Raw genomic sequence first — 25,006 nt, forward strand, 5'->3', positions numbered from 1 at the left:
GATACATAATGAAACTCTGTCTTGAAAAACAAAAACAAACAAACAAAAATTGCTTTTGAAAAGGTTATTAAGAAGTTACTATTTGAAGTATGGCACATTATTAACTCAAAGAAAACACAAATGAGAATTTATATTAAAATCATACATACTTGCAGTTGGGTATTTTCACTGTCATCAAGACTCTTTTGTTCTGATTGCATTGTCACCTCAGAGTCCGATTCTGCTGTAACACATATACATTTCTCTTAAAAAACTACTCACTTAGAAAAGCAGCACTTAAAAATAGATGAGAAAAACATACTTCTAAAAGAATAATGGCTATTTTCAATTTCAAATTAAAAATTTAAATCAAGCTTAAAACGAAGGTGGCTCCTTTATTAGAAAATATTATAAGCAAGCTACTCCACACACACACACACACACACGCTCACACACACAGATACATACATACACACACACACACACACACACACACACACACACACACACACACACCTTGATGAAGTCTTCTCAATGGGAAAAACTGAGTATCCCAGACAACAGCGTTTCAGACAGTGGTTGGTGAGAGTAGCTTCTCGTCACCCATGTTGGAAAGATCCTACAAACCCAAAGGCTTGGCTTTGTAATCAAGATCCTCAGAAGCAAAACTTTAAAACAGAACTGGAAACAAATTCACAACCACACCTTTGATCCCAGGACTCAGGAGACAGAGGCAGATGGATCTCTGAGTTCAGGGCCATGCTGGGCTACATGAGAATGAATCAGTCTAAAAGAGAAACAGAGCTCATGCCTTTAATCCTGGCACTAGAGAGACTATAAGGAGCTCAGTGCAGACTGAGAGAGAGAGCAGTCTGGTTTTTGGTGGAGAGCACTGCGGTCTAGGCAGCCTGAGGAACAGTGCGTTCTGGAGATGCAATCAGAGGAGATGATCGCCCTTCGGTCTGAGCTTTGGTGGAGGTGAGAACTCTCTTGTGGCTGTTTGCTTTGTTCGTCTGATCTTCAGGTAAGCTTTATTAGATCATAGACATTATATAGACTGGGTATTGGAGAAGAGCTTAAGCTGATGGACGATACAGCTGGTCAGCATATGTGTGCTTGCACGGTTCAGCCTGGTGACTCCGAGATTGGAAACCTTGTTTTACAACAGCCTGCTTCCAAAGTCTTCACCATTCCATTTTGGACTCCAGCCTCAATTTGCCCTTATCAGACAACTCACATTAAGATTGCCAAAGGAATTTTAAACTGTGTGGTAAGATTTTTAAAGGCCTATGTCTTTATGACAAATCCTACTTTTTCTTCTTCCAAGCCACTGAAATAATGTGAAATAACATTTTCCAAAACATTAAACTGTATACCAATGTAGCTGACCACACACATTTAAATTAATTTGTGATTAAAAATTTAACACAACTGTGTGTGACCTGGCACCTTAGGTTTCTGGGAGAATCTCAACGGTGGGGAAGACAGGAGTGAGAGGACTTGGTTCTATTTGAGACTGGAGGCTGTCTCCCAGGCTGTTCTTCCTGTGTTTCCCAGCACTGGTATTTGTCTTTGTGAAGAAGGGTTCTAATCCTCCCTTCACTGGACAGTAAAGCCTCCTGCCCTGCACCCACACCTGCCCTATTGGCCTTTCCTTCCCTCCATCCTCCCTCTCATTTCTAAGTCCTAACTTCTCTCAGAATATCTTGACGTGAAACTAGTAACGAGTATTTTAGAGGTGCTTTTGGTTGTCCTGGAGTGACCCACACCCCATTCCCACTTTCTTCTCCTTTCATTTCTATGCATTTGGTTGATACATTTCTTCTTCTGTAGGTCACATTTCTGTCACTCAGTGGGTGAATACTATTTCCCGTGACTTCCAGGACAAGCCACTCTTACCTCCTGTGTGTTTGTTTTCTATGTATTTCCCCTTTGGATCTATGGCATTAGATGCAATTTCCTCACATTTGTTTGGCAGATTCTCAGAGACACTCTGAAAAAAATTAATATTCATAATTAGTCTGCAAGGATTCAATCATTACATACAAAGGTATCTGAAGTTTTCCTGCTTATTTTTTCCTTAGTTATTAAAAAAAAACATTGGAGATGAAAAATATCACACACCAAAATTAACCAGATCCAAAGACAATACAAGTTAATAACTTCTTGATGAAGTTCCTATTTCAAAAGCCGATGTTTTAAAATTAGGTGTATGCTGAGTTCCAGAACATCTCTATGAAGCATCTTTTGTACAGTTTCTAGATCAAGTCAATACTTTTTCTTCATATGGTAACCAAGCATTGCATATTGATCATGGGGTCCATGGCCATCAGAACCAAAACTGGAAGGCCTGCACATCTCAACAAAGAGCCACACTTAGGATCCCTGCCTCTGATCTTTGTTGGCAATGAAATTAAATGTCTATATAAAAATTATATGTATACTGCCCTTAATATAGATGAGGGCAGACAAACATTCTATGTCAGAGTATCTTTTTATGTAGCTCAGGCTGACTTCAAACACAATGTTTAGTGTTTCGTGGCCTCATCACATTGTACTCTGGCCTTACCCCTACCAAGTGCTGGGGTTACTAGCCTGTGCAACCATACCCAGAAAACACCCAACTGCTTCTCATGAGCCTGCTTTGCTTTGGTAGTAAAGCTCCATACTTGCCATGATGAGAGGAAGTAGACTACATCTTGGTGAACATAGGCACAGGTGGTAGAACCTTCATCTAGATATACAGTGGAAAAATTACTGATGGGACATGGTTGACTAAAATGTGAAATTAGTAAGAAAACCATTCATGTGTAAAACCTCTGAGAGGGGCTGGAGAGATGGTACAGTGGTGAAGAGCTCTGGGCCAGTCTTCCAGAGAACCCAGGTTCAATTCCCAGCACCTACATGGTAGCTCACAACCTCCGTAACTCTAGTTAGACACATGTGTAGGCAAAATACACACTTAAAAAAAAAAAAAAACCACCATGCAAATACTAGACCTGCCATGGGATTTTTTTTCTCCATTACATAAAGACCACAGAGTATTTGAAGTCTAGAGAAAAAGGAATGTTAAGAACAATTACTTAGGGCTGGAGAGATGGTTCAGAGGTTAAGAGCACTGGTTGCTCTTCCAGAGGTCCTGAGTTCAATTCCCAGCAACCACATGGTGGCTCAAAACCATCCGTAATGAGATCTGGTGCCCTCTTCTGGCCTGCAAGCATACGTGGAGGCAGAATGTTGTATACATAATAAAAATAAATAAATAAATAAATAAAATCTTAAATAAAGAACAATTACTTATATAGAGCATGGTGGCACATGCCCTTAATCCCAGTACTGGGAAGGCAGAGGCAATCAGATCTCTGTGAGTTTGAGGCCAGCCTGCTCTACAAAGTGAGTTCCAGGACAGCCAGAGATACACAGAAAAAGCCTGTCTTGTAAAACCAAAAACCAAACCAAACCAAACAACAACAAAACCCATCAGTTATTAAATGTTTACAAAATACCAGGTGCTTCTAGTATCTCAAATGATATTCAAGGTGGTTGAAGTAGCTGATGTCATGGCATTATGTTCCATTACTTAAGAAATAGAGCCATCTACATGGCTATGAAATATCATGCATACATAACCTGATTTTTACTAGTGAACAGTTTTCTTTCTTTCTTTTTTTAAAGATTTATTTATTTATTTATTTATTTTATTTATCATGTATACAGTGCGTGCCAGAAGAGGGCACCAGATCACATCAAAGATGGTTGTGAGCCACCATGTGGTTGCTGGGAATTGAACTCAGAACCTCTGGAAGAACAGTCAGTGCTCTTAACCCCTGAGCCATCTCTCCAGCCCCATGAACAGTTTTCATTAACAGAAAATCGGAATGAAACTTGTGTCAGCAAAAGAGCAACTACCTCATTTTCAAGGTGGACTTTCTCCCAGGCCAGGATCTCTTCCTCCAATATGTGGAACTCATTATCATACAGCCTGTCCTGAAAATCTTCATCTGAAAAAGCGCTTGCTGTCCGGCCACCAGCCAGCATGGCACTGATGGTTCCAGCGGTGTGCACCGGAGTTTCGCAGTTGCTGTGGAGTGACTTCCCTGTGTCTTTACTTTTCTTGTAAGTGTCTCGAAGGGTAGAATCATCCCAACTTTTTAATTCACTCACGTGATTCCTTTCTTTGGAGTCTGAAAGCCCTTTGGATTCACTGGACTTTGGCATGTGTCTGATATCTAACTGCCAGTCCATGCGTTTTGGTTTCATAGTTTTTTGCAACTTGCTCCTGAACTCACAGGCTTCTTGCTTTTCACTCATACATACTTCTGGGCATTTACCTCTTATCTTTCTACTTTCTATATTTTTAAATTTCTCCTTGCATCTAGGAATGGATTCTTCTATTTCAAACTTGTTATTTTCACAGTCTAATTTATTCTTCATTAAGGGAAATTTAGTAATTGACTGGACACAGTTTTCCATGACTTGAGAGGATGAGGGAGATGGAAAGACGTTTCCAAGGCCACCTTCCTTCTGTCCGGGAAAGGTCTGCAGTGCCTCACACACCAGTGCTGCAGCTCCATCTCTGTCCTCACAGTCAAGCGGATCATGGGCCGGTTTAGGGGAGGCCGACTTGAGGGGTGGTTTTCCTGTACAGACATCATTTGATCCCTCTTTCTCGTGGTAAACATTACTTTTGACAGGTTCACAAATCTCACCAACCTTCTGGTTTAGCTTGTTTATGGCAAGTTGTAGAGCATCTTTACCCTCTAGTTTGTCTCCTTCTATCAATGCTCCCCTGAGCCCTGGACCCTTGGCAGATCTTGAATGCCTGGATGTATCTTCTCCATCAGAAGACATGTTCATCTCTGGCTCCTGTGCTTGCTCTTGGAGTTGTAAAGGTAGAGAGCTTGTCTGCTTGACTTGACGATGGGATGCTCTCTGTGCCAAGGGATGTTTCTCTAACTTATCCTTGTCCTTGGAAATCATAGGGCATGAGCAAAAATATTTAAAAAAAAAAGACTTAACGTGTACCATTTGGCTTTTCATAATATATATTCAGTTACACAAAAATCACACAAGCAAAATTAACAAATAAAACTAGTTTAGAACTGGTGAGATGGTTCAGAGAGTAAATAAAAGTGCTTGCCACCAAAGACTGACAGTCTGAGGTCAACTCCTAGAATCCACCTGGTGGAAAGAGACAACCAACTCCCCCAAGTTGTTCTCTAATCCTCACAGGGTGCTGAGATATGTGCATGCTCCCACACATACAATACATAAATAAATGTAAAAATCCCTCATTTACCTTAGTCCTCCCAATAGAGAACATGACCCAGGAGACTTAACTACTTAATACTACTATTTAGACTAATCCTCACTTGGTATGTGTTAGGCAATTTTAAATATTACAAGAACATTCTCACATAAAAAGGTTTTATTTCACTATTCCTTAAATATTGAGCTCCGATGTTCACTGACATTTATTTTTTTCTTAATTTTTTTTTTAAATTAGAAACAAGATTGTTTTACATGTCAATTCCAGTTCCCCCTCCCTCCCCTCCTTCCCTGCCCCCTCTCAACTAACACCCTACTTATCCCATAACCCTTTCTGCTCCCCAGGGAGGGCGAGGCCTTCCATAGGGGGTCTCCCGAGTCTGTCATATCCTTTGGGATAGGGCCTAGGCCTATCCCGTGTGTCTAGGCTCAGGCAGTATCCCTCTATGTGGGATAGGCTCCCAAAGTCCATTCCTATGCTAGGGATAAGTGAACCTACTACAACGGTTCACTGCCATTTATTTAGTCTCTGAAAATCTGTAATTGAATAGTAGGAGAGCTAAGATGTTTACTTCCAAAATGGTGACACAGTGTGTGCAGAAACAAATTAACATTAGAAGAAGACAATTTTGATATGATGTTTGAATAGCCTGTGGATGTGATGGCTTCCTAAGCTTTCCCAGTTGAGATACAGCTTCAAGAAGTATGGCAACCTTAACAAGAACAGAAGCCAGAGAACACTGATGTATCAGGTATCTAAAACATGCCAGGTCCTTCTCTGTGCATGGGACACATGTGCCACCCTGTGGATGCTGGAGGTTGACCTCAGATTGTCACTAAAGTGGCAAGCACTTTTAGTTACTCTCTGAGCCATTTCACTAGCCCCAAAACATGCCAGGTTCTTCTTTCTTTAGTTATGTGAAGAAAATGACCTTGGAGGTGATTGTCCTACTGCTGGCAAACTATGGAAGGCTGGAGAGATGGCTCAGTGGTTAAGAGTATTGGCTGCTCTTCATAGGACTGGGGTTCAATTCCCAGCATCCTCATCTTGACTTACTACCAAAGTAACCCCAGTTCCAGGGAATCCAACGCCCTCTTCTGGCCTCCAAGGCACTGCATGCATATGGTACACATATAAGAAGGCAAAACAACCAAAGACAGAAAATAACTAAAACTGACAGTCTGATCTTACTTTCTGAATCTCATTAGGATTTCATACATTAAAATATGCCAAATTAAAATATGCCAAAGAATTATATGGGACATCAGGTAACCTGGAGTCATTCTTCAGATTGTAGAATTGTAGATATTACTCACAGCCCATAGTGTTCGCTGTAGCTTCCACACCTGCATTTCTACACCATATATATGTATATATATGTGTATGTATAGCTCATAACAGTTTTATTAAAATGACTCTTACAGAGTAGCAGAATTGAACTAATCATCCATCTGAAGCACTGGGAACCAATCACCAGCACTGAGGGAGTGAGCACACACCACCTTGTTAATTCTACATGAGAAATGTGAGGAAATAATTCTTAGAAGGCATGAAGTCTCACTACGTATGTATCCTAGACTGACCGCCTCAGCCCTGTGTGGTGGGATTACAAGCACACACCAGCCACCTGGTTCCCTTTCAGCCTGTAACATCACTTGATGCTTATTTAAAAATAATGGTAACATTAAGAAAATAAATTCTTCAGAATCTCAAGGTAATTATTCATCTGTCTCCTTGACTAATCCTAACATTCATGTGATCTCTATAAAATGTAGTCACATGTCAATGAATTATGACAATTATTACTGTGATTTGAAAAATATATACATCTAGCTCTAGTTATCTCAATGAAATGAAAGCAACAGCAAAAGAAAATCAGAGATTTGAAAGCTCTTCAGAAAGAAGCTCACTTAACAAATGCAGATGGCAAAGGAAGCCTGCAGAGAGACGGGCCTTTTTTTTTTTTTTTTTTTTTTTACTAGCTTGTCTCTTCTTTGAATGGTGCCCTTTGCATTTCATTTTCATGAAGTTCCACTTATTGTTGGTCTTTGTGTCTGTGCTGTGGTGTCCTGTTCCATGCCGATGAGTTCAAGTCTATCCCTCACATTCTTTCCTGTCAGATTCAGTGTATCTGCCCTTATATTGAGGTGCTCAACCCAGCTTTTCAAAGGTGATGAATGTGGATCTATTTGCATTCTTCTTCTACCAGGAGCTGTCCACTTTGATGCACACCATTTGTTGAAGATGCTGTCTTTTCTCCAGTGTATGTTTCTGGCTTTTTCTTTTAATCAAAAGTCAGGTGTCTGAAGGTGTGTGGACTTATTATATCTGGTTCTTTGTTCTGATTCCATTGATAAGTGTGTCTGTTTTTAGGCCTATTATACCATGTTGTTTTTATTACTATAGATCTACAGTACAACTTTAAATCTGAGATGGTGATTTCTTCAACAATTCTTTTATTATGCAGAGTATTTTAGCTATCCTGTTTGTGTGTGTGTTTCCATATTAAGTTGAAGATTATTTCTTCAATTTCTGTGAAGAATTATGTTGGAATTTTGATGGGAATTGCATTGAATCTTAGCTTGTTTTTGGTAGATTGTCCATTTTCATTATATTAATTCTAATGATCCCATCTTCTGATGTCTTAATGTCTTTTTCTTCAGTGTCTTAAAGTTTTTATTGTACAAGTCTTTCATTTGCTTGGCTAGAGTAATTCAAAGATACACATTTCTAAAGTTGTTCAGTTTCTATGAGTTTGTATACTTTATGCTGTTTCGGTTGTTGATATCAAGCTTTGATCCATGGTAGTTAGATAGGAATCAGGGTGTTATTTCAATTTTCTTCTATCTGTTGAGACTTGATTTGTGTCCCAGTATGTGGTCACTTTTTGAGAAAGTTATATGAGCTGCTGAGAAAAGGTATATTTTTTGGTGTTTGGGTAAAATGTTCTATAAGTATCAGTTAGGTTCATTTGGTTTATGATGTCATTTGTTGCAACATTTTTCTGTTCAGTTTTTGTCTAGATGACCTGTCTATTGATGAGAGTGAGATATTGAAGTTACCAACCAGAACATGTGACTTTAGATATAATAGTGTTTTGTTTTGTTTTGTTTTTTATGAACTTGGATATCCTTGTATTTAGAGCATAAATATTTATAATTGCAATATCTTCTTGGTGGATTTTTCCTTTGATGAGGATGTAAGTATCATCATTATAATAGAACCTAACTTCTCAATGGAGACTTTGCAAGCCACAAGGGCTAGGATTATTTATTCCTTGTGTTTTCTTTAGTGTTATTAACCTTTCAGACTGATATTTTCTTTCTAGTGCCTTCTGTAGGACTGGATTGATAGAAACTACTGTGGTTTTTATCATGGAATGTTTTTCTTTCTCTGTCGATTGTGACTGATAGATTTGCTGGGAATAGTATTCTGGACTGACATCTCTAAGTTTGTAAAACATTGGTCCAGGCCCTTCTGTTATTCCACGGCTCCACTGAAAAGTCAGGTGCTACTAAAATGGGCCTGTCTTTATATGTGGTTTCTTTTTCCCCCTTTCTTTGTTTTGTACATTTAGTGTTCTTATTATTATATGTCATAGGTGATTTTCTTTCCTGGTCCTGCTTATTTGCTGTTCTTTATGTTTCTTGTATGCTGATAGGTACCCCATTCTTTAGGTTAGGGACATCTTCTATGATTTAATGGAGAATATATTCTGTGTCATTGCCCTGGATTTCTTCTCCCTCTACTATCCTTGTTATTCTCAGATTTGGTTTTTTTATAGTGTCTTCGATTTCCTATATGTTCCATGTCTGGATGTTTTTAGATTAAACATTTTCTTTAAATGAGGTACCCAGTTCTTTTATCTGGTCATCAGTGCCTGAGATTCTCTCTTCCATGTCTTTTAATCTGTTGGTGAGTCTTACCTGCCACTTTATGTGTTTTAAAGCATCACTGTGATGTTAGACAGATAAAACCTTACTTTAGAATCACCACCGTGGTTTTCCTAATTCTGTACCGACAGCAGACATATCATTCTTACTTCTTACCTTTTTCAGATGCCATGGAAGTTAAAACTTAGACAGAAAGCTGATAAAATCATGTTTGCCACTATTCAAATATTAGATTTATAAGCCTCCAAATACTTTCCAGACACTGTTCAAATATCAGAAACTTGGACCCAACAGGGACACACTACACTACTCAGTTTCACACTCAGCTGTGACATCCACAGTTGCTAAATCTTTACACATGGATTCTTTTGGGGCGCCGAAAGAATATAATCCTGAGGATCCCTGAGTCTCAAAGTTGAAAGAAGTTCTCTATTAATATTTGACTGTCAATATTGAGGTGTGGTGGCCATGGGTTGGAGTACTAATTACGTACACTTGGATCTGAGCTCTAACACACAATTAAAAGGGGGAGGGGAAGCAATAAATATTAATGCTAGGCAAGCTTTTGGAGAGTGCTACCAAGTGATTTTAGTAGAAAGGTTACTTGAAAATGCTGACAAGTGTTTTCCAGAGAGAGTTTTTAGATTCTATTTCTCAGCTTGCTTTTCATTCGTTGATGACAGGTACTGACTCTTAGAACATAGCACAACTGTTAAGTGAGTCACTGGATGTGCCCACATGTATTTCTATAACATGGTGACATTATCATGAGAAGACAAATTTGAACTTCGCACAAAAATGCAACATCTACATTTTAAAATGTTCTTTCTTTTTAAACTACTCTTTTTCTTTTTTCTCTCATTTTTTATTAATTTATTTTTTACATTCCAATCCTAGTTCTCCCTCCCTTCCCTTCCACTCCTCCAACTCCCCTCCCCACCACCTCTCATCTGCTCCTCAGAGAGGGTAAGGCCTCCCTTAGGAAGTCCACTAAGTCTGTCCCATCATCTCATTGAGGCAGGAACAAGGCACCTCTCCACCCCCCACACCCCTGTGTCTAGGCTGGGCAAGGTACCTCTCCATATAGAATGGGCTCCACTAGGTCAATTTGTGCATTAGTGTTAGATCTTGGACCCACTGCCAGTGGCCTCATATATTGTCCCAGTCACACCATTGTCACCTATATTAAGGGAGTCTAGTTTGGTCTTATGCTGGTTCCCCATTTGTCAGACCTGAGTCAGTGATCTCTTACTATCTTGGGTCAGCTAAATCTGTGGGTTTCCCCATCATGATCTTGACTCCTTTGTTCATATTATCGCTCCTCCCTCACTTTGATTGTACTCCAGGAGCTTGACCCATTGGTTAGTTGTGGATTTCTGCATCTGCTTTCATCTGTTTCTGGAAGAGGGTTCTAGCTTCTCTGGGGTTGTGGATTGCAGGCTGGGTATCTTTTGCTTTATGTCTGGTATCCACTTATGAGTGAGTACATATGATATTTGTCTTTCTAGTTTTGGATTACCTCACTCAGAATGGTTTTTTTTTTCTAGTTCTGTCAATTTGTCTGCAAATTTAGGATGTCATTGTCTCTTACCATTGAGTAGTACTCTGTTGTGTAAATATACCACATTTTCTTTATTCATTCTTCAGTTGATGGGCATCTAGGCTGTTTCCAAGATCTGGCTATTATGAATAATGTTGCTATGAACATAGTTGAGCAAATGTCCTTGTGGTGTGAATGTGCCTCCTTTGGGTATATGCCCAAGAGAGGTATTGCAGGGTCTTGAGATAGGTTGATTCCTAATTTTCTGAGAAATCGTCATACTGATTTCTACAGTGGCTGTAAAAGTTCGCACTTCCACCAGCAATGGAGGAGCGTTTCCCTTTCTCCACATCCTCTCCAGCATAAGCTGTTACTGATGTTTTTAATCTTAGCCATTCTGATTCGAGTAAGGTGGAAGTTTTGATTTGAATTTCCCTAATGACTAAGGATGCTGAGCATTTCTTTAAGTGTCTTTCTACCATTTGAGATTGTTCTGTTGAGAATTGTCTGTTTAGATCCATTTTTTAAATGGATCATTTATTTGGTAGCTTGAATTCGAGTTTCTTGAGTTCTTTGTATATTTTGGAGATCAGCTGTAATGATAAATCTTTCAACCAAGCTGCCTGAGTCCCACCACCACATGGGTGCCCAAAGTAACACACAGAGACTTATATTAGGTACAATGCTGCTGGCCAAATGACTAGGATTTCTTATTTGCTAGCTCAGTCTTAATTATCAACCATAACTATTTATCTATATATTTTATAAGAACTTATCTTATTGAGGATGCCGGCTGTATGTGTCCTGTCTTCCCAGGGATTACATGGCAACTCCACAGAGAAGACAGGAGGAGGAAGAGAGCAATTTTCTGCTTGTCCCTGCTTATATTCTGAATCTGCCTCCTATGTCACTTCCTCCATGGATCACAAGACTTCTCTTTACTACATTTCCCAGAATCCTCCTGGACTCCTAGTCCCGCCTAACTTGCTTCCCTATTGGCCAACAGTACTTTATTTATCAACTAATAAGACAAAGATATACACAGAAGGACCTCTCCCATCATCTCCTCTTTTCTGTCTAAATAAAAAGAAGGATTTTAACATTAATATAGTAAAATATATAACAAAACAGTTATCAAGTAAGAACTATAGTTAGGATATTTAGTTCATTAGCCTTTAGCAAGACTTAAAGAACATATTCTATCATCTATCCTATCTTTGTGAGTCCAAGGTTTTTTTTTTTTTTTTTTTTTTTTTTTTTTTTTTTTGGCTTTTTCGAGACAGTGTTTCTCTGTGGCTCTGGAGGCTGTCCTGGAACTAGCTCTCGTAGACCAGGCTGGCCTTGAACTTACAGAGATCTGCCTGCCTCTGCCTCCCGAGTGCTGGGAGAGTCCAAGGTCTTATATGTAGCTTATCTTTTATAATAACTAAAGAAAACTATAACCATAACAGTCTTCAACTCCATCAAAGACCACAGAAGGATAATATACAAACTATAGATCTGACAGAGATATATCACTGCCTGGACAATCACCCAAAGTTCCTCTGTAACATTTGGGGCATCCATCTTCAACCTACAAGCCACAGTGTATTTGGCAGACTCCTCCATGAAGTAGGAATCCTTCAGGACTGTCTTGTTTTGCAAGTTCAGCAGTCACTTTCCTGTGGGTCCTGCATGTCCAGTTTATACAGTAACAAACAGTCCAGGCAAGAGCAGTTTCTTGCTCAAATGGCTAATCTTGCCATGTTGAAAGCAAACTCCATAACGAGTTTCTTCGATGCCAATCTTCCTTTCTGACATAATTGGTGTGCCAGGAGCAGTTGTGTCTCACTGCCATGAAAAACCCTAAACCATTTAAATGTCATATATTCTGTAGGTCTTTGAAAGGTTTGAAGAATATCTATCCATCTCAACTACATCTCAATATTTCTAGAAAACCTAACTAATCTAATTATTGGTTCTGACTATTATAGGTGGATATGTAATCTGTATTTAATTATGCATTACATTTTAAAAGATCAGTATAATCACCATACCAAAAAGGAGAAATTTATATATAACCAAATTAACCTTAAATTTGTATCAATAAATGAAAATTATACCAATGTAAAGTAACCATTTCTATATCCTATTCCCTGTTTTTCCTTTAAAAAGAGATTGACTGTGATCATTACCATTTATAACCAACCCCATTTAAATAAAACAAACATTTGTAAACAATATTTGGGAATTTGGACGTTGTTCATCCCAAACTGCTTCCTGTCGGTTGGGGGTTATGTCCATACCTTGGGGATCATGACAAAACACAGAAACCTGCCCAGGTCCTTGTTTTTGTAATCTGTAAGGCTGTATGGTCTCAGCTGTTTTAGATTTTGCTCAGTTGGGCCACTGCTTCAGGGGGTCTTGCTTGATCAAGCCATATTAATCTGGAAGGAATCCACAGCTTTACATTTTCTGTGTAAACAAAAAGCAGAAATTCTTTTCCCAAGAAGCCTGTCATTAGACTTAAATTTTGAAGTCAAAGCATTTTTAAAATGTATAAGTTGGATTAATTCAGCAGCATTTATAATCAAATGTCTTTTAGCAGTTGTTGCTCCTTCCCTAGCAATTAAACAATTTAAAGACAACAATATAGTATCCAGACTCTCTGTGTGTATTTTCAATCTTTACATGGCTTTTTCATTACTCTATTTCTTCTTTTTTTATTTTTTCCTTTTATGAGACAGCGTTTCTCTTTGTAACTTTGGCTGCCCTTGAATTCACTCTGTACACCACCAGGCTGGCCTTGAAGTCACAGAGATCTGCTTGCCTCTGCCTCCCAAGTGCTGGGATTAAAGGCCTGTGTCACCACACCCAGCTACTCTTTTTCTTTTTCTTTTTTTAACACTTTATCCTGTTTCTTTTTCTCTCATAAGCCTACGTATATTTTAAACACGCTGTAAACCTTTTTTTTTTTTTTCATCTGAATCTGTCTTTATTGTAAATCTTTACCTTTTTCTGGCCATTCAGTCTTTTATCTGCTAAACAACACTGCTAAAATTAAAGCCATGGCTGTTTTAGCCACTGTCTTTCCAAGATGGTGGGAGTACGTTTACTGCCAATACTGAGAGCTGTGCTCACTGACTTGGTTTATGTTGCCATTAAGCAACAGTCTGTGGGCTTGGAGAGCCAGCTGCTCATTCACACCATTGACCTGTTAGCAAGAGCCCTGCGTTTTTTTTTTTTTTTTTTTTTCTGCTTATGCTGAGTCAGGAAGCCTCTCTTTAAAGGAGCTGCTCAAATCTCTGCTTGTCTCCAGCAAAACAGAGCCCACCCGAGAAAATGCTGCTACCAAGAAGTCGTGCTTGTCTCTGTTCTTTTGCTTCTAAAATCCCTTTTTAAGCTTTTGTGAAGTTTTTATGTGGAAGCTCGTAAAACCATGTCTGACACCCTTTTGTAACAATAAATCTTTCTGTCAAGCCGCCTGAGCCCCACAGCCACATGGGTGCCCAAAGTAACACACAGAGACTTATATTAGGTACAATGCTGCTGGCCAAATGACTAGGATTTCTTATTTGCTAGCTCAGTCTTAATTGTCAACCATAACTATTAATCTATATATTTTATAAGAACTTATCTTATCGAGGATGCCGGCTGTGTGTGTTCTGTCTTCCCGGGGATTACTTGGTGACCCCACAGAGAAGACAGGAGGAGGAAGAGAGCAATTTTCTGCTTGTCCCTGCTTATATTCTGAATCTGCCTCCTATGTCACTTCCTCCATGGATCACAAGACTTCTCTTTACTACATTTCCTAGAAACCTCCTGGACTCCTAGTCCCACCTAACTTGCTTCCCTATTAGCCAATAGTACTTTATTTATGAACCAATAAGACAAACATATACACAGAAGGACCTCCCCCATCAATCAGCCTTCTGTCAGATGTGCGTGGGTTGGTGGAGTTCTTTTCCCATTTGTAGGCAGCCATTTTGTCTTGTTGACAGTGTTCTTTGCTTTACAGAAGCTTCTCAGTTTCAGGAGGTCCCATTTATTAATTGTTGACCTCAGTGTCTGTGCTACTGGTGTTTTATTTAGGAAGTGGTCTCCTGTGCCTATGCATTCAAATGTATTTCCCACTTTCTCTTCTATGAGGTTCAGTGTGGCTAGATTTATATTGAGGTCTTTGATCCATTTGGACTTGAGTTTTGTGCATGGTGATAGATATGGATCTATATGCATTCTTCTATATGTTGACATCCAGTTATACCAGCACCATTTGTTGAATATGTTTTCTTTTTTTCCATTTTATATTTGTTGCTTCTTTGTCAAAAATTAGGTGGTCATAGGTGTGTGGATGTTCTTTCTTTTGAAGTATCACTGACAAAGAATCCTCTCCAGTGCTGACAGTGTGGCTCAGTAGACAGACTTCCTCCCAGACATATGGCACTTGGTTTGATAACCAACACCCCAAAGATAGGATGCAAGAATACGGCTGACACCTTCAGTGCTACACTGCAAATTAATGATTGTTTTTCTTATGATATAATTAATTTTCTTAAAGTACCACAGTAAGGGGTAGAAACATGACTGGGCAGTTAAGAGCACTGGCTGCTTCTTGAGGTTGGTTTCCAGGCACCCATGCCCAGACAGCTCACACAACCCCCACACAACTGCCTAACTCCAGCTCCAAAGGATCCAACATCTCTCTCACCATCATGGGTAAGAGCACACAGGTACACAAACGCACACTTGCAAATAATAACATAAATCTTCCAAAAACTGTATATGATAATAAAACAAAAACCACTGAAGGAATAAAAATCTACATGTCTCCATTAGGTAGTTAGAAACATGGGACACCAGAAAATTCCTTGGTCACTATGATAAATGACTATATTAAAAATTTAAATTTATTTTATGTGTATGAGTGTTTTGCCTGCATGCATGCCTGTGCACTATGTGTATGCTTAATTCCTATATAAATCAGAAAAAGCTTGTTGGGCGGTTATAGTGCAAACCTTTAATCCCAGCACTCAGGATGCAGAGGCAGGTGGATCTCTCTGAGTTCGAGGCCAGCCTGATCTACAGAGTGAGTTCCAGGACAACCAGGGCTACACAAAGAAACTCTGCCTCAAAAAAACCAAAGAAAGACAGAAGAAAAGGAAGGAAGGGAGGGAGAGAGGGAGGGACATCTGAATCCAGGAAATGGAGTTACAGATGGTATGAGCCGAGCCACTATATGGTTCTAGGTTTTCTACCAAAGCAGCAAGTGTTCTTAACCACCGAATCAACTCTCCTGCTCTGTGAGTAGATATTTTTTGTAAGCATGAATATAAAGAAAGTTGTATTGGTGTCATTTAAAAAAATGACCCAAAGGTATATTTGTCCCACAAATGTACCCCCCCAAATTTTAATTTTGCTTTATTATGGGGGAAAGTTTATCAAATTTAAGGTTCACATCACTTTGTGTTTTTCTTATCACTTCTTCCTTCAACCCCTGCTGTCTCAGAGTACTTATTATCCCTTGGTGAGGGTTCAAAGTACAAGCCAATCAACCAATTCTAATTATGTAGGATGTTTTCTCTGACCAACTTTCACTATAAAGGATAAGTAGATTGTTATTGAATTTAAGAATAAATGTTAATGCAACTCATACTCAGAACAAGAGGACTAACCTCAAAGAATCTTACCTTTGTATCAAAATTATATTCGTCCTTTCTTGCTGTGGGCTCAGTGTCACTAAGATCAGGTTTGGTGGAGAACCTTCAGAATGAAAATGTATAATAATGCATGAGTGTTAGGTCTTTAAAAACTGGCTTGCCCCATCTGCGATTGTGTCGGGCACACTGAAACTATGTTATGTCCAGGTTCAACAACTAATTTTACACTATAACTACTCTTTACTTTTCTCACAGAGAACTAGCAATGTTTTGGTATTGGTCTTATGAAGAATATATGTGATTTGAATGTTTATCAATGGCAATCTTCTAATCCATTTTAAGCTAAACACATATAAAAACATTTCTCTTTAATAAAACAATCCATTTTGTAATTTTTCATAGGAACTGGAGAATATTATACCAATAACTTTTTTTTTTTGGTTTTTCGAGACAGGGTTTCTCTGTGGCTTTGGAGGCTGTCCTGGAACTAGTCTTGTAGACCAGGCTGGTCTCGAACTCACAGAGATCCGCCAGCCTCTGCCTCCCGAGTGCTGGGATTAAAGGCGTGTGCCACCAACGCCCGGCTACCAATAACATTATAATTAAATAATTATGAGTGTATTATTTGATCAAAGTCAAATGTAGTTGGTTATGAAATATAAGAAATAGAAATGCTATATTTAGGAGTTTGAGAAGTATCACTGAATGCAAGAGACTATATTAAATTTAACAAATATGTTCCAAATTCCTGTATCATCATGATTATGATGATATAGACCCCAAGTATTCCAAATTCAACAGCATTACCAAAAGTAATTTGATCCTCTAAACACCTCCCCACCTTGGCAACTCCATCCTTAGAAACTACCATGAATCTGCCTTTTAGTTCCACTCTCATCTTCAATGGACTTCAATAATCTCACATACTTCATCGTTAAAACACTGACCTCCAGATGATAAAGGCTACTGTTCTTAGACCTAAGGAACATGAGGGCAAATTACATTGCTGCTACCTAGTGTGTTCAGGTTAAGTCCCTAAAATCCAGATACTGTATGGACTTTAGATAGAATCTACACAAGCCCAGGAACACGTAGCTGTAGGAAATGAAGATAAAGTAATGCAGGAAAACGACAGCAACAAGTGTGTTCATTGTCAATGAGAACAGAGTAGACAAAATTTAAGGAAGCAGGCAGCGCTAGTAGGTCAAGGGAGATATGAATAGGAAGTCAGGGAGAAATAAAGCAAGGGTGGTGGTAGCACACGCTTTTAATCCCAGCACTCGGGAGACAAGAGGCAGAGACAGGTGGATCTCTGTGAGTTCAAGGCCAGCCTGGTCTATAGAGTGAGCTCCCAGACAGCCAGGGCCACACAGAGAAACCCAGTCTCAAAAAAAAAAAAAAAAAAAAAAAAAAGTAAAAGGAATTCAAATAGTTTCCGGACAGATTTAAATACTGCTAGCTGAACATTCTCTACATGTAGAAATGGTTTACTTCTAGAAAAATAATTTCTCTCCAGAAGATACATGATTTTGTTATGTATAAAATTGATGGTACCATGGTCACAGGTTTAAGATATGCCCTAAATCCTTCACTGGTGAAAACAGGCATTGGTTATGACTTCAACTATGATTAGACCATGATTACAGTACCACCATGATTGTTGAGAACACTGGACATGAGCGCATACACACCTGGACTTTGGGAATTGATTTCTTGGGTCTATTGATTATGCAGAAGAGCAAGAAAACTGAGAACGTGCATGGGCTAATTACATGGGTCACTTTCCTGACAATTACAGGATTATGGGCCCCTCAATGAGAGCCACCTACTGGGAAAAATGGGTTAAGACAGACAGCATGCATACTTTACACACAAGTTGTGATAACTGAAATAGAAAGCATCAGACATGTCATGTGGCAGTGAGCCAGAGAGAACTAACAAACACTAGTTTATTTTTTCTGTACTTAAATTAATCTTTAAAACCTTACCTTAGTATAGAATAGGATTCAGTACTTTCAGATGCTTCTAAAGGTAAAGGAAAAATATATTACTAATCAGCAATATAAAATAATAGAAAAGAGATAAGTATAATGTATTAAAACTGTAAAATGGATGATTGTTTGTTAGTGTGAATAAATTTGGAGCCATTCATCAATAGAATTCTAGTGACAGGCAATCCACTCTTCAGAAGCTTATACTTTCACCATTTTGTGTGTTTCACAGCAAAAGAGGAAAGAGCTTGTCAAAATTTAATACCTAAATGCAGACTGCTATGCATAATGGCCATGGTTGTAATTGCAAACCTTCAGACTGACAGAGATGACATTATTATAAGAGGCTGGCAGTGCCAAATGGGTCGTGTGACTCTCCTGGACTAATGGCACTAGGAGCAGTGCTAGGAGTATGCACTTACTTTTATGTTTAAATTTTTCCATTTTTATTTTATCTGTGTGGATGTTTTGCCCACATGCAAGTCTGTGCACTACCTGGATGCCTGGTGCTTGCAGAGGCCAGAAGAGGGCACTGGATCCCCTGGAACTTGAATTACAGATGCTTTTAAATCTTCATGTGGGTGATGGGATTTGAGCCTGGGTCCTCTGAAAGAGCAGCCAGAGTCACAACTGAGTCACCCCTTCTCCCTGTGAACTTATTTTGCTATGACACAACACAACCACTGTAACATTTCAGGGGGAACTTCTCAGCTTCAGATAAAAAACCCTGGCATAAGCGACATCAGTGAATGGTTGTGGTCCTGTGTAGCTTTGCAAAACGTAATGGACAGAGGAGGGGCAAAGATCCTTTTCAGTCTCCAGATTCCAGAAGAAGAAAAGATCAAGAGGTATCAAGATGCTTTCTCTTACTAGGGAAAGCTAACAACCTCTCTCAGTTCTAGCCATGTCCTCTATCTTGTGTGTGACACAAATGGATCACTATTTCATGGGAAGAACATGCCTTGATGATTTATCCATTCCTTACCATACTTATAATTAGAGATAGGCTTGGAATGTACCACTGAGGGAAAGAAAGTTGCTATCTGACATTAAAGATGAAATAAAATCATTATCTCTTTCAAGTTTCAGAATGGACGAACATAGGGCTCTCTGTACACAAAGAAAACTTTTAAAATATCATCTAAAGCATGAAAAATACGTACTGGAACTCTCTTAGGTATTTCCTAGTCTTTCCCAGGACAGACAGTCTACTAGACTCATAGAAAAGTGTGTGTGTGTGTGTGTGTGTGTGTGTGTGTGTGTGTGTGTGTGTGTGTGTGTGTGTGTGTGTGTATGTGTATTATGGCTTCCTAAGAGTGTTGGCAGTTGTGGTGGTTTGAATGAGAATGGCCCCATTGGTGCATAGGTTTAAACCCTTGGTCCCCAGTTGGTAGAACTGTTTGGGAAGGATGAAGAAGTGTGTCCTTGTTAGAGGAGATTTGTCACTGGGGGCTGGCTTTGAGGTTTCAAAAGCTCATGACATTCCCAGTTGGGTCTTATGCTTGTGAATCGAGATGTAAACTCTCAGTTGCTATTCCAGTACCATGCTTCCCTGCTTGCTCCCATATTCTCTTCTATGATGGTCATAGACTCTCACCCTCTGAAACTGTAAGCCCCAAATAAACTCCTATAAATTCCCTGGCTCATGGTGTCTCTTAGTATCAATAAAAAGGTAACTAAGACAGAGGTGTTAGGTTCAAGGCCCATCAGTAGGAAATAAATTAAAGATGTTAAAATGTAACAATTCCAAAAGGAAAGGTTACAAATTTACAAAGCATGCTCATGTTCATCCTTAGTGTTCTTTCATGTGTAACCTAGTGCCTCTTATTCAGATTCTTCCCAGTGATTGTCAGCTATCAACTTGACACAACCTATGGCCTTCTAAAGGAGTCTCAATTGAGGAATTGCCTACATCAGACTTGCCTGTGGCCATCTCTGTGAGAGATTGTCTTGACTGATGATTGATGTGGGAGGGCTCAGCCCACTGTGGGTGGCACCATCCCTAGGTAGGTAGGCCTGGTCTATATAAGAAAGCTAGCTGAGCATGAGCCAGTGAGTGAGCCAGTAAGCAATGTTCCTCCATTGTTTCTGATTGAGTTCCAAAAAAGCAAATGAGAACAAGACTCTAGCCTTATTTCCAATGGAAAGATAGTTATGGAAGTCATTGTGATGGCCATTTTATAAAGTATAAATTAAAAAAATATACCCTTCCATTTTTGCAAATATGTGTCTGGATATAACTGAGCAGGATGGCCATGTTTCTATTGGGTATTGCAGCATAATGACATTCCTCTAGCCATTCTCTTTATATTGCATATTTTCAACGAAATCAAGTTCTTTGCACATATGAAAAGCATTCCATCAAAGTGTACACCCATAAATAATAATAAAAGAAACTACAGAAGACAGGTGTATTTCAGTGAAAGAGCACTTATCCAAAATTGGAGAAGCCCTAGGTTCAATCCCAAGACCACAAAGGAAAACAATTTTTTCTGGTTATATTATTTCAGAAAGCAAAATATATTTAATGATTAACTCATTAAACAGCTCTAATCCTAGGGAAATAAGCAATATAAAAATGCAAAATCATTTTATGGGTTTACTGCATAAATACCACTTTCATGGTTTGATTTACTTAATTCTTACTTTTTTTAACCAAAGAAAAGATTATCTAGAATAATTCCTAATCCAGACCTTACCTAAATTGCTTTCTTGACAAGTTTCAAGTCCATTTTCTTCATATTCTAAAACACCTTGTCTTTTTCCAAAAATGAGAAACATGATAAGCATTAATTACTATTTTAGTAGAGATATTAAAACATTTAATAAAGACTTTAAATTTCTTAAGGAATGTTTCATTAAATACAAGAGAAGTTGTCACCTATACTTCAAATGTACAAACCCTTAAAGTTTTGTGGCAAATGCAATCAAACAAACAAACACCCAAAGACAAGAATGAAGCCAAGTGATACAGCCACTAACCAATGTCTCAAGGTCACACATCTACCAAATGTGAAATCTAGGAATGAAATGCTCTCTTGTATGAGTCTGAAACCCGTTTGTGTTGTTGTTATCATCCACCTAGCACATAAACTCACTGGAGAACGGTTAATGCACTTCAAGACACTTTACTCGGACTTCCCACGCTCACTACACATAAAGCCTAAGACACTATTAAAAAACAACAACATGCCGGGCGTTGGTGGCGCACGCCTTTAATCCCAGCACTCAGGAGGCAGAGGCAGGCAGATCTCTGTAAGTTCGAGGCCAGCCTGGTCTCCAGAACGAGTGCCAGGATAGGCTCCAAAGCTGCATAGAGAAACCCTGTCTGGAAAAACAAAAACAAAAACAAAAAACAAAACAAAACAAAACAAAACCAAAAAAACAAAACAAAAACAAAAAACAAAACAAAACACAAAAACAAAACACAAAAAACAACATAAAAAGACCTAAATGGGTTCTGGTAGTCACAATCAACTGTCACTCAGAAATACCGCCAGGTGAACATTCCTCAGAGATAGCAATCTAAAGCCTGGTCATCCAAACGAGAGAGTGATTTTCAATTCCTGTTTAAAAATGTACTTTCATAAGACATGCACATTAGAAGCATTGATGAAAAAGAAAATAAGATATTTATGCTCAATGTTGAATAAAATATGAACAAGTCTGTATTTCATAAAATCAGTAAAACTAATATGGAATCCTTCAGCATCATGTAACATACAACCAGACTGTGAATAACAAGTACCATGCATCATTAAAGTGGAGTATCAATCCTTTCCAATACTTTTTTGTGCCTGCACCAAATAGTTCATTTATAAATTACTTATGCTTTGTATGGTAGTTTGAATGTAATTGGCCCCCATAAGCTCATAGGAAGAGGCACTATTAGGAGGTGTGGCTTTGTTGGAGGAGGTGTGGTCTTGTTAGAGGAAGTGTATCACTATGAAGGTGGGCTTAGAGGTCTCATTTGTGCTCAAGCCACATCCAGTGTCTCAGTTCACTTCCTGTTGCCTGTGGAGCAAAGATGTAGAACCCTCAGCTCCTTCTTCAATGGCATGTCTGCCTGCATGCCACCATATGCCATGATGATAATGAACTGAACCTCTGAGCAAGCCACTTAAAAGCTAGCCACTCCAATTAAATGTTTTCCTTCAAAAGAGTTGCTGTCCTGGTGCCACTTTGCAGCAATAGAAACCCCAACAAAGACACTTTGCTAGATAACTATATTTCATAAACTAGAAATGAAATTTGTTCCTCTCTATTGAGTTTTTCAGATCACAGTACTAGCTGCAACCACCCAGAGCACAGTAAGGCTGCTACTCAGAGAAAAGAGGAAATGGGGTACCCATCCAGCTTGACATCTGTCTGTAACTTGGCAGCTTCAGTTACTGAAAATTCTTTCATCTGTGGTTTGTTTTCCTTCAGTGGAGCTAAAAGTGACACCAGTTCATCCTATACAAAACCAAAAAACAGTAACTCAATAACTCATGAAGTTGGTAGGCAGATCTCAGTGAGTTCGAGGCCAGCCTGGTCTACAAAGCAAGTTCCAGGACAGTCAAGGCTACACAAAGAAACCCTATCTTGAAAAAAACAAACAAACAAAAACAGAGTTTGATCCTCTGCAAAAAAACAAAAAAACAAAAAAAAACCCTCATGAAGTGATACATATTACTTAATATACATATACATAATAAGTGATTCATTAACATAATGAAAAATCGCCTAACATACTCTGTGATCATGACAGTGTAAGGCAGATAGGAAATAAATGGTGTCTTTTCCCTCCACTGGGCCTTCACCTGTGCAGTTCTTTCCCTGTGAAATGCTGTTCCTCAACCCGGGCTGTCACATCAGTCACCCTCTAAACTCAGTTTAAGAAGGAGAGTTGGAATGAGAAAAATGTGCCATATCACAAACAGAGGGAGGGTTTCACAAATCACCAAGTAAAAGGAGGGAAAACAAAGAGCAGCAGAGAAGTAAGTAGAACTCTGTTCCCTGTGGAGGGAAGGGAGGGGAGAGGCAATATCCAAAAGGCACAAACCACAGGCCTCACTTGCTCAAACCCAGTGGAGGAGGTGGGTGAAGCAGCGACTCTTCTACAGACAGGTCAGATGAAGAGAAATCTCGTGTCTTGTCACTACATGAAACATGGAAAGGCAAGGCAACATGACTCCTTCAACAGATCATAGCTCTTTAGACAGAAATCAAAGACACTCAGATGTGTAGAATATCAGAAGATTGTCACATTTTTTCTGGTAAAACTGATTGATGACCTGAAAAAGAATGCAAATGAGCAGATGAGGTCTATTTTATAGCTCACAGGAAGTAGTTGGCAAGATGGCAGAGAAAGTCAGAAGTGTGGATGGCAGGGTCACCAACATGGACGTACAACTTAGCAAGGGAGTGGAGATTTTTTTTTCCACTAGGAAACACTGAGGCTTGATAAACACTTTCAACAAATTATTAGTATACAAAATCAACACGTAAAACTTAGTAGCTTTCCTACACACCAATAACAAACTAGACAAGAAAGAAATGAGAAGAAAAAATTCATGCACAACAAATTAAAAGACAAAATACCTAAAAATAAACCCGGTAAAGGAGGTTAAGACTTTTATAAGGAAAGAAAGACACAGAAGAAAGAAATTGAAGAAGACAACAGAACATAGCTCAGGCTTCAGCTTCTCAAGAAAAGCAGGCCAAAACTGCAGAGACTCACGACAATAGAACATGGAAAGACCTGGCATGCTCAAGATTGGCAGATTTAACATTGTGACAACTGGTATATCATCAAAAGTGATCTACAGATTGAATGTAATCCACATCAAAATTCCAATGGCATTCTTAACAGTATTAGAAGAAACTGCTAAAATTCATATGGGTCCTAATAAACAAAGCAATCCTTAGTAAGAGAAATCGTGAAGGTATTACAATGACTAATCTCAATTTCTGTTACAGAATCATATTAACAAAACTAGCATTATATTGGCATAGAGACCCACATATGGGACCTGGAGAGATGCTCAACAGTTAAGAACACTTACTGCTCTTGTAGAGGACTCAGGCCCAGGTCCCAGGAGCCACAGGGCAATTCACAACTGTCTACAATTCCAGGTTCATGTAGTCCAATATCTTCTTCTGGCCTCTAGGGGGCACTAAATGTGGTGCCCTTACATGTGGGCAAAACACCCACACACATAAAAATAAATAATTAAAACAAAGACAAACATGTGAAACAATGGAATAGAATACAGGGTGCACATATAAAACCAAGCACTCAAAGCCACTTATTTTTTGATGAAGTTGTCAGAAACATACACTGGAGAAAAGGAAGCCTCTGATTAATGGTGCTCAGAGCACTGGGTCTCAACATTTAGAAGCTAGGAGCTAAGATCCACACATCTCACTCAACACAGTCATCAATTTGAAACAGATCAAAGGCCTTAATAGAAAATTGTTAGTGTTTGAGGAAACCACTTCAAAGCCATGTAAGTATTAGTATGGATTTTCCTTCCACAAAGGACTCTAGTGCTACAGAAAATGATTTAGATTATAGACATTGGGATTTAATAGCACCCATAGACATTGGTGCTATTAAAATCTTGAACAGTGAGGAAGACAGCTGCCAGAGTGAAGAGACAGCCTATAGAAGCTTAAAAAACTTTGCCAACTATGTATTAGTCATTGACTTAAGA

General features: G+C 38.9%; 1 protein-coding gene across 1 annotated transcript in view; it reads right to left on the bottom strand.

The window, feature by feature from the left end:
• LOC100768060 (ankyrin repeat domain-containing protein 36A) overlaps positions 1–25,006 on the bottom strand; it is a 236,859-nt gene that overhangs the window by 45,904 nt on the left and 165,949 nt on the right. The window contains exons 13-18 of the mRNA XM_035452430.1: positions 21,008–21,066; positions 18,306–18,342; positions 16,348–16,420; positions 3,889–4,947; positions 1,879–1,972; positions 150–223 (exon numbers count right to left, since the gene is read on the bottom strand). Of these exons, the coding sequence (XP_035308321.1) occupies positions 150–223; positions 1,879–1,972; positions 3,889–4,947; positions 16,348–16,420; positions 18,306–18,342; positions 21,008–21,066 (1,396 nt within the window). The remainder of the gene's footprint in view (positions 1–149; positions 224–1,878; positions 1,973–3,888; positions 4,948–16,347; positions 16,421–18,305; positions 18,343–21,007; positions 21,067–25,006) is intronic.

Source organism: Cricetulus griseus, assembly GCF_003668045.3.
Source record: "Cricetulus griseus strain 17A/GY chromosome 1 unlocalized genomic scaffold, alternate assembly CriGri-PICRH-1.0 chr1_1, whole genome shotgun sequence".
NCBI classification, from domain to species: domain Eukaryota; kingdom Metazoa; phylum Chordata; class Mammalia; order Rodentia; family Cricetidae; genus Cricetulus; species Cricetulus griseus.